At 41.8% G+C, this 10684-nt stretch overlaps 4 protein-coding genes across 4 annotated transcripts; 3 read left to right on the forward strand and 1 right to left on the reverse strand.

The window, feature by feature from the left end:
* Positions 1 to 532: 532 nt before the first annotated feature.
* Positions 533 to 1171, forward strand: PCYB_081670 (hypothetical protein; the record flags this gene model as incomplete). The annotated part of the gene is made up of 1 exon (XM_004221905.1): positions 533 to 1171. A coding segment is annotated over one exon (639 nt), but the record flags the coding sequence as incomplete, so codon positions are not given.
* Positions 1172 to 2189: 1018 nt separating this feature from the next.
* PCYB_081680 (hypothetical protein) lies at positions 2190 to 2528 on the forward strand (the record flags this gene model as incomplete). The annotated part of the gene is made up of 1 exon (XM_004221906.1): positions 2190 to 2528. A coding segment is annotated over one exon (339 nt), but the record flags the coding sequence as incomplete, so codon positions are not given.
* An 826-nt stretch (positions 2529 to 3354) lies between these two features.
* PCYB_081690 (hypothetical protein) lies at positions 3355 to 3666 on the forward strand (the record flags this gene model as incomplete). The annotated part of the gene is made up of 1 exon (XM_004221907.1): positions 3355 to 3666. A coding segment is annotated over one exon (312 nt), but the record flags the coding sequence as incomplete, so codon positions are not given.
* Positions 3667 to 5334: 1668 nt separating this feature from the next.
* Positions 5335 to 9196, reverse strand: PCYB_081700 (asparagine-rich antigen; the record flags this gene model as incomplete). The annotated part of the gene is made up of 1 exon (XM_004221908.1): positions 5335 to 9196. A coding segment is annotated over one exon (3861 nt), but the record flags the coding sequence as incomplete, so codon positions are not given.
* Positions 9197 to 10684: the final 1488 nt, after the last annotated feature.

Here is a 10684-nt window from a genome sequence, read left to right on the forward strand (position 1 = left end):
TTTNNTGGGTAAAAAAAAAAAAAAAAAAATAAAATAATACCATGCGGTGTCATCATTTTTGAAAAAAAAAAAAAAAAAAAAAAAAAAAAAATTTTATTCAGATGAGATAACATTTTACCAATTTTGAGAAAAAAAATAAAGTGGAAGGGGTCCAGGTCAAACTGAATTGGAGCCTTTTAAACGTTCGCCTTGCCCTTCTACACGAAATATTGTTACTGGCGCGATAGCGCTGTGGCGCAACTGAGGAGTTGGTGGCTTAACCTCAGGGGGAGAAACCCCAAATGGTGGCTCCACAACTGGAGGAACACAACGCGGGGAACGCCGCGCGTGGGTTTGCATTTATGTGGGGAGTAAAAAGAGAGGCCATCCTCAATTTGGGCATCATTCGAAGCCGCTGCGATGGATAACGCCCCTTTGCGATGAATAACGACCCCTTCCGATGAATAACGGCCCCTTCCGATGAATAACGGCCTCTTCCGATGAATAACCCCCCCCTGCACACACACACGTAAACGCTCACTTATCCCCCAAAATGAACTTCATAAAAACACACATCTATGAACAGGAGTACACCAATGAAGGAATAAAAGAACATGAAAAAGACGCCAGGAGCGCAAAAGAAATTAACGAAAATAAGAGGCTAAAGGAACTACCAGAATTTAAAAGGGACAATCAATTCTTAAGCCTATCGGAACAACTAGAATTGAAAAAAAATAACAACAATGGTGGAGGTGGACTCGGAAAAGAAGATGAAGCAGGACTCATCAATATTTATGATATGCCAAATATGACAGAAGAATATGCAGAATATTACGACAATTATGCGAAACATGATATTTATAGTATTGAGAAAATCAGGGAGAGAGAAAAAGAAGTAGAATTTGAATTTAAAGAAGCTATAAGAAGTTATGCAAAGAAAAAAGAATTAAAGGAAAAAGAAGATGAAGCGGATTTGCGGAAGGAAGAAAGTAATCATGTTAACTTACGTGAGATAAAAAAAAATATGAATAAAAAAAAAAAAATCACTCCAGTGAAGACCAGTGTGAAGGCAATTATAAAGACGAAGAAAAAAAGTGCCATTGCTTCTCCAAAGGGGGGCCATGCCGACGTCAAAAAGGCTTCCACCCTCAAGAACAATTCACTGTTGCTTGGTTATTCGGATTACTCGGATGAGTAGCGGGGAATCGTTTACATGTGTACATTTATTTGTGTGTTTGCTCCCCTCTGCATATTAAGAGACCTCTCCGAGTCAACCTCCATGTATACCTCTTTAACGAGCATGTGATATCCCTCCGTTTTGGGAGAACACGTTTGCATAACTTTTTGGGATGATAGAGAAGGGAGACATGCGAATATTCCGCCATTTAGTCGAACGAGAGAAACCCACGAGATGACGCTGTTGCTACTTTTCTCCCGTGTGTGACCTTTTTTTTGTTGTCCTTCTTCCCATTTTGTCCAGCCCCTGTTGAGGGATACTCCTTCTCTCGCTTCCTTAACGTGTTCGAAAAAGCGCCACCCATAATTTTTTTCACCTCAACGCACCCAACGAAAAAAAAGTGGTTACACGCGCAACTCACCTATGTTAAGCTTAGCTTACCTTTTTTTTTTTTTCGATTAAACGGTTAATTTAGAAAAAATGGCGTAATGATGCCGACATCGCCATGGCACTACCCCTCGTCTGCGATTCCCCCCAACGGGGCCTACAATGGGAGAACAGACATGTACAGAATTATGTGTTTATTTTTGCTTCTTAAACGACTGCTCAGCGTGGGGTGAAAAAAAAGAAAAAAAAAGAGGGACTCGAAAAAATGCGAAAAAAAATATGTTAACAATTTGGAAAATATTTCCGCAAACTGGAATTTCCACTGCGGATGGGAGACTATTCCTTTTTCGCATGTTGAGGTGAATTTATTTTTACACATGTGAAGGGCCAGTAGAGGCGCTCCTCGCACGGTGGTGTTACAATTGCAAAGGGAAGCATCCCGCGAGGTTCATTTTCGTAACACTTCTCCTACCACTTTACTGAAAAATACCATTTCTACGAAACGAATGCACCGGAGGGGGGACAAAAAAAAAATATATATATATATTTATGTTTTTTCCCTGGGTTGTTATTAAAACCATTTTGGTCATCCCGCAGAGGAAATTTTTTTGTTAGTCATTGGAACCACTTCGAACAGTTGAGCAAAATGGTTTTGAAGGATAAAAGAAAAAAAAAAAAAAAAATCGCAAAATATACGAGCAAGAAAAATTTCAGTAAATTTCCTACCAAGGAAGAAAATGACAAAACGGGAAATGCCAGCCACAGAAGCGAACTCTATGACGAGAGCGACTTACCGTGTTATGACAATAATGACGACATTCTAATTAAGGATAAGGATTTTTTTTCGTACATTTTAAAGTCTGACGATGAATTAAGCGAGAAAGGGACACTTGCAAAGGGGCAAGCGTCAAGTATAGAGGCACGGAAGGGCCATAGTGCCGACTTCCTCCTGGCAGCAGTGGCGTTTAGCATACCTCCCGGCATGGTATAGCCTGTGTGCATAAACATACAAACAAATATATATTGTGAGTACGTTCCATATGTATGCATCCGCCAAACTGGGGAAAGTCCCATTTTAGCTGTATCATAAGCACGTGCAGATGCCTTTGCCGAGGAGCATGTGTGTAGGTTCGTCATGCTGCTGGATGAAAGGAGTCTCCAATACGAATTTCACCTGAGCATTCCTGTTCGAGACTTAAAGTGGACATATGCGACATTGTTGGCATTTGGTTCTTTCCTTCCTCTTTATGCGCACAGGCGCTTCAAGAAAGTACATTCTGACAAATCTTCTCCTGTGCGATAAAATCGAAGGGGTTACCGAAGGTGGTGGTGCACAGAGCGTAGGGGTATAATGAGGGAGATAAAAACATGCCATCCAGCGATTGACCTCACCATAGCGATCCTGTCAAGTGTTCTCCTAAAATTGATAAAAAAAAATTTTGTCATTTTGTGAGTTTGCCATTTGGTTAACGGGTAGATTCACCATCAGTTCTCTTCCATTTGCCTGCCCCCAGCAGCTTCCTCCAAATGCATAAAGAGTTATACGCGGCAATAATTTTTCTAAAGAGCAACCCGCGAACGGTCCTCAGTTGCAGCTCCGACACAGCGTTGCGGCTGATCTGCTTCAACGTGTGTGTGTGTGTGTAGGTGTAGGTGTGTGCGTGTGCGTGTGCGTGTCTGGGGCGAGCGAAGGGGAGAGCCATAACGTGTCTACACACGTAACTAAAAAGAAGTCCATCACCCAGAGGGGCATATCTTCACAGACTTTAACCCTTCACATACACATACATAAGAAGAGGGAGATAAAAAAAATGATCACACGGTGCAGGGTCAATTTACTAAAAAAGATAAAGGACAAAATACCTTACGGAGTTAAACAAAGCCAAAATTACAAGGATGCTAAGAAGCAGGAAAGGTTATCGCTTGAGGCAAACAGAAAGTTGAAAGAGACCCGAGGCATGCTTCTGGATGGGAAGAAAAACTTATTTATGAGTTTACGACAAAATAGTGACATTAACTGGTATCGGGCGGGTCAAATATTGAAGCACCTGGAGATTCATCAGAGAGCCAAACCGGAAATCACACCAAAGTTACGCGAGAGAATTACCAACATTGCTAATTTTGTCAAAAGGGGAAGATAAAATGGGGGATAAAAAAGGGTACACACAGAGAACGGTTTGAGCATGTCCGCCTATTTGCTCACTTCACTTGATCTGATCAGCTGTGTACGCACGATGTGTGTAAATCCAGGGGGGGATGGGAACAACGCTTTCGCCTCCCTTGCGGAAATACATACATCCATATGTACACATATATGTTTATTTGTCTATCCAAATTTTACACGAAGGGATTGAACTCATTTTCCCCAATTTTATTAACCCATGCTGATCCAAGCCGGATTCCACATGAAAACAAATCGCCAATAAGGACATGTGTTAAACTTCCTATCCACTGGGATGTCCAAACAAAAAAAAAAAATAACTCCTATTCTTCCAACTTTGTTTTAATATGATAAAAAAAAAAATTTATTTTCATTTTATTTATGTAAAATGTGTTTTTATAACATAAAAAGCACATGCGGTGGGCAACATATAATAATGGGGACATATGCAAATCCGTACATATAAGGGCCTCAATATATATGCAGATAAAATACACACATGTGCATGCCCGTACATGTGTACATGCGCGAATCTACATGTACAATGGATAGGTTTACATTTAAAAAAAAAAGGAAAAATAAAAGCAAAAAAAAAAGGGAAAAAAAAGATAAAAAAATATTCAATACGGTGTGTTGGTGATTAATAATGTGTAAAGTGCGAAGGGGCAACGCGTGTGCAATGTATGGGTTATGACACGAACATATATGCAACGCAGGTAACACTTTAACACTTACATGTGTTTGTTCGTTTGTTTGTATGTATGTGTGTGTGCATATATACACATTATGCACACTCATGCAAGACAGCAAACACGCGCCTTTGCGCATTCATACGGGGAAATAAAAGGAAGGGGGGGGAGGGTTTATAAAAACATATAAATACATACTTGATTAAATTATTTAAAAAATAAAATGCTAATCTGGAGAGGGGGAGTAATATCGAATGGTGAAAACGAATGGTGGAATCGAATGGTGGGAATCGAATGGTGGGAATCGAATGGTGAGAATCGAATGGTGGGCATCGAATAATTGGGAACGAATGGGAAGAAACGAATAGAGGGATATAAAAAAAAAATATATATATACATATATATACACATATATACATACATATATATATCAACGAATTGCAAACACGGTTATGTAGCAATAACGATGTGTCTTATAACACGGTAAAAAAAAAAAATAAATGACACGATGATGGTCAGGTCAATATATGGTCAATACATGACCAATACACCACCAATACACATGGCCAATACATAGTCAATAAACGGGTACAATGCAATAAAAAAAAAAAAAAAAAGGTTCTCTCTGCTTCGCTACCAACACACGGAGGGCCACACACACTGGCACATAATCGTCCTTATATACGACGTCGCATACATCACACAGGGACGCCTCAGTGCAACTCTGTGTCTCCGTCCCGGTTACGACTACCATGTCCCACTTCCTCACCAAACTTTTTATTCGTTTCGTTTCGTTTCTTCTACGATGGTCGTTGGGCTTGGCCTTCTCGGGCTTTTTCCTCCACTTCGCGCACTGCGCGTGGCCTGCCTTTTCTTTTTTTGCCTCTTTCGCTTCTTACGATTCTTACGCTTCTCTTGCTAATAACTCTGGTGATTCCTCCTCACTGCTCCGTCTTTATCTCTGGCTTCACGTTCATGTAATACATGGAGGACTCATTCAGCTCATTTGCATTAGAGCCAATCATATTGGACGTTCCCGCGTTTTCACCGTCGTATGAGTTAAAATTGGCACCTGCGTTTGGGCCATACGGGCTATTATTAGCATAGCTACTATTCACGCCATTTTCACTGTTGACACCGTTATCAATGTTGCCTGAATCGTTCATAATATTTACAAACTTCCTTTGCTCCAGGGGATGCTCCACAACTCTGCTGTTGTCCATTACATCACGCCCCTCCAGGATATTACTATTATTGTCATTGTTGTTCGTTCCTAGATTTACGCTGCCACTGGCGCTGTTGTTGATCATGCCTTTATTCATGACCGGTTCAGAATTCATGTTCATATTAGAACCCGTAGATGCAATGCCGTATTGGATATTTGCTGGATTCGTGTTCATGTCATTCTCTGCATTCATGTGCATTTCGTTCAGTCGTACTACACCACCCACTACAGCTGGGTCATCCATATGGTGATGGCCATACGCTGCTGCTCCACCTGCACCCATCGTCTTGTTGCCAACATGAGCACCACTCACCTTTCTGTTGCTATTATTTAACACACACTCGTTAACCATTATATAATTATCTACAGTACTATTCTGTATGACATTCCCACTGCCTTTATTTCCTGCACCGTTACTGCTATCCATTAGGTGTGCTTTGTTTAACACCTTTGAATTTTCATCGTCCAACATTGCTGAAGACGCACCCGGGGCAACTAACACATCCCCCGAGGGGTAACTTTCCCCGTTGTAGTTTGCATTTAACCCAATTTGTTCATTCATATATACGTTTACACCATTTGCGATAGTTGTATTTCCTTTGATGGATGATGATGAGCCGTTCACATTGTTCTCACCTAAGCTGCTACCGACAATGATTCCGTTGTTGGGTAATAACCCCCCGTGGTGGTAATTATTTTGGCTAGCTCCTCCTGCTCCCGCTGCGCTGTCGTTTATGGCACTACTCCCACTATTGTAGTTATACGTGCAGTTGTTCATTATGCCCATTTTGCTAGCAGCATTCATTTTGCTGGCTCCGTCGACGTTTAGCATGCCGTTCGCATTATCCATATTGCTCAGTATGTTTTTAGCATTGTTGCTACTTCCATTCCCGATAGTCGTTTCCTCGTCATTCACGTTGCTCATGTCTGCGTTTTTCTCCGTACCGCTGCTGCCTATGTTGTTCATGATGCCGTGCGTGTTCACGCCTCCTTTGTAGGCGCCCATGTTCTGCGCGAAGTTGCCGCCACTAACTGCGCCAACACCGCTAATAGCCATGCCATTCACAACATGGTCCATGCCAACGCTCCCGCCCATGGTACCATTCATGTACCCCATGTTGCCCATAAGTGCGCCATTCGTCGAACTCGAGACTCCCATTGCACCATAGTTGTTGGCGTTGTAAGCATTCCCATTAGCCCCTGCGTTATCCCCGAACGAGTCCTTAAATGCCAAATTCATCAAGCTGTTCTGATTATTTACGAGGTTTTTCGAGTCTACATTAAATATGTTAATCAGCTCCTCGTCTGTAAAGGGCACAGCTTTGTAGGCGCACTTTACCGTATGGACAGCCAAACTGTGTGCCTTATTGAACCCCCATTTTTTTAGAAGGTATTTCGATATTTTGGGTTCTTTGGAATTCTCATTTTCAAGATATTTGGCGAACCAGGAATAGGAATATGGGTCGAATCGAACTCCTTCTACTGGGGTCAAAGCACTAGCACGTGCAGTTAGGCTTTCCATTCTTCTTCCTCTGGGTGCCCTTGTCCTCTTCGTAGGCGAATAATCATTCTCGCTTTCTTGGCAATCGCTATGTGGCATTTTATTTGGGTGCATATTATTATTGTTGTTTATTCCGTGTGCATTATAGTAATGCATCTGTGACATGATCATATTTCCATTCAGATTTTTATTCGTGTCATTTAGGTTATCTTCCGCGTCCAGAGAATTCATGTCCATCATTACATCCATCGTATTTTCCGAATTCATGGTTAGCAAGTTTCGAATCCTTTTGGTTCTATTTTCCGTGGTTGTCGCTCCTGCTTGTTCTGCTTCTAATCTGCACTGAATGGCTAGCTCCTTTGCCTTTTCAAAACCTAATTTTTTTATGGGGAATCTTCTCATCTGGAAATTTTTCCCTATGGACCAATAGGCTAGCCAAGAACCCTTTCGATCATTGTAGGATACTCCCTTCATCGGTCTGGTACAGTTTTTATCAAAAGAATCCATAGCTTCCATCAATTCTGCGTTTTCTCCATTCTTACATAGAGTCTGTTCCATATCGTCTAGTGAGAGTTGCGAATCTTCGCTCAATTTCCTCTTAGGAGGTCTCCCTCTTCCTCGCTTAATTCCTTTGTTATTTTCATTTTTCAATAAATCTTTCTTATTCATATGTTCGTGTGTTCCTCCTGCGGACATGCCTCCACTGTTCATCGCTACGTTCGTGCCTGCGTGGGTTGCATTGTTTCCGCTACTGTTCATCATGCCCATATTGCCACCCACGCTACTACCTCCAATGTTGTTGTTTCCTCCTGCGTTGTTATTCCCCATGGTGCCATCTTCCATCACCATATCATTGTTATTCTTCATAACATCGTTTACTGCATTTTCCATTGCCTTCCTTCCATGCACATGGAACATAGGTTTGCATCTAGCGCCTGCCTTCTCAGCTTCTTGTCTAGCTTTCACGGCTAAAATTCTGGCTTGTTCAAAACCGTACTGTTTAACGGAGAAGTACCTTCTAATCTCCCTCGTGTTATCATTCCAAGCAGCTAGCCATTGTTGTTTCTTCGGATTGAATCGAACCCCAGGAATTCTAGGTAGATATTCAGGATGTCCCTCCGTACATGCTCTTGCCCATGTGTTCATAACATCGTTGTTATTCTTCTTCACAGAATCATATTTCATATTATAATTCTTGGTACTCAAATTATTGCTGTTATTGTTGTTTGCCGTACCACTATTCGGAACGCTCAAATTCACATTCATCATGCTGCTACTGCTGTCGTTCATATTCCTGTTGCTGCTTATCAGGTTGCTATCAAATAAATTATTATCATCCAAATCAGAGTCGTACAAAGTCTTATCCTTTAGGTAATCCTCCTGGTATTCAAAATCTGAATCTTTACTATATTTCAACTCTTCCTCCAAACTGCAATAATTTTTATTCGCCTTCACTTCATACTTTTTCAAGTAAGAAATAACATTTTCCACTTCCGTATTGCTCAAGGAATCATTCTTCGAGTTCATCATATATTTTAGACAATTCGGGGAATCATCTGATAACTTGGTCCTCATAAGACAGTCATAATAATCCTCTACAATGTTGTTATCTTCATGATCACCTAGTGTAAAACATCCTAGATTTCCCCCTTCTGTATTCATACTGATATGTCCCGTGGCATTTCCACTAGCCTTTCCGCTGACATTTGCACTTACATTTCCGCTCACATTACTCGTACTGTTGGCAGAATTCATACGTATACTACTCCCCTTCATGGATAGTTGCGAATTTATGTTATTCGAATTTATGTTCCCTTGCATGGAGTTACTAGCCGTCGTGGTTGTGTTTCCTTTCTTATCATTTAAAATATCTTCATAATCGTTATGTAGTTCCAAATAGCTAACATAGTTACTTGAACTCTGCTGTGAGTCTGCAGCTCGAAGTATATTCAACTGCTGCTTTAAATAATCGCATACGGATATGTTCCAAGTGGACGGCAATTTATTGTAACTTAGACAGGGACCAAACACGGCAATATAGTTATGCAAATCTACAACGGTTACTGCACTCCTTAACCTGTTCAGGTGATACATAAAGGAAGCTTTTTCATCCGAACTGTTCGAATCGGCACACATGTCCTTCAAAATTACTATCAGTTGTTGTTTGCATATTTCCACCAATGATGGTACATCTAATTTATCTTGCTCGTTTATATGCATCGATATCTCTGCATCTTCTTTCTTATCATAAGTTGCTTCTCCTTCATGTTCGTTTAGAGTTGCCAACCCGATTAGCAGATCATTTCCGTTTTCGTTTCTCTCTTCATTCTTCGTGGTGATGTCTTTATCCGTCGCTAATGCTTCCATGTTGATGATGGATCGTATTCTTGCGCGTGCATATATGTATAGAGAGTACGTGTGTGTTCAAACGACAGGGGGTGCTCACTCGTGTATGTGCACCACGCATATACATATATGTACATACACGTGTATGCGCGCGGACGCACAGGGGGCATCAAAAGGTGCACACACGAGCATATGCACAGATGCGAGGAAGCACACGACAACGCACACAAGGACCCATGCAAAGACCCATGCAAGGACTCATGCAAGGAGTCACACAAGAACTCACGCAAGAACTCACACTGGTCTTCACACACACACGAGTAATTTTTCGTTATGCCTTAAAAATATGGAAGGGGCATTTCAAAAATGGGGGCGTGGACAAAAATGGTTCCGTACGCAACTTCCACGTGAGCTACGTATGTCAAATGTGTGCTGCGCGCGCTCGGCCGGCTGACTATATTATGATGGCCTCAAAACTTCTGTCCATGTTAAGTCCTCCTTAACTGGGCGGAAGAAAAGTTCGTACTTCTCCTTTCGGTTATACGCTATCGGTGTTTTGTTACCGCTGTGACTGTTTTTATCTGCTCTGAACGCCTTTGTCCGTTTGTGCCCCCCTTAACCTTTCATGTATGGGTTTGCGTGCCGCCCTCCTTGCGTGCACGTGGCATCAATGCATACACGAGGGGGGAGCAATCGACGAGCGCGCAGGTATAAGTGAGACCGCGCAGGTATATATATCTGTACGTATGTGCACGTATGTATCCGCACTTATGTGTACTTATGCATGCGCGTACTTAGGGGTCGTTTCGCTCCTCGACGCATACACACGTATGTACACGCGCATACAAGCACTCGTCGCACAAAACAGCAGTGGAAATGAACCGGGTGCAGCGCGAGCAGCTCTCCAACGATACTGCACTCGCGCTGGGTGTAAATGCCAAGTCACGTTTCTCCGTGAATGGGTCTAGGCACCGAGATTTGTCACCCACGCATATGCCATAAACACATGGAGCTGCCCCCATCACCTGCGGCCTCGTACATATATGTGCGCTTTGTGTATATACGTATGTACATATATATAAAAACAATTGCATATGCATATGTACATAAGCGCAAATGTTAATGCGTAAACTCTGGCATTAACTGCGGGGACTATATTACGCCCCCTCTGCTGGCATAATTTGTGTATAAATATTTTACAAGTACGTATATAAAATTT

This window comes from Plasmodium cynomolgi, chromosome 8 (genome assembly GCF_000321355.1).
Source record: "Plasmodium cynomolgi strain B DNA, chromosome 8, whole genome shotgun sequence".
Classification (NCBI taxonomy): domain Eukaryota; phylum Apicomplexa; class Aconoidasida; order Haemosporida; family Plasmodiidae; genus Plasmodium; species Plasmodium cynomolgi.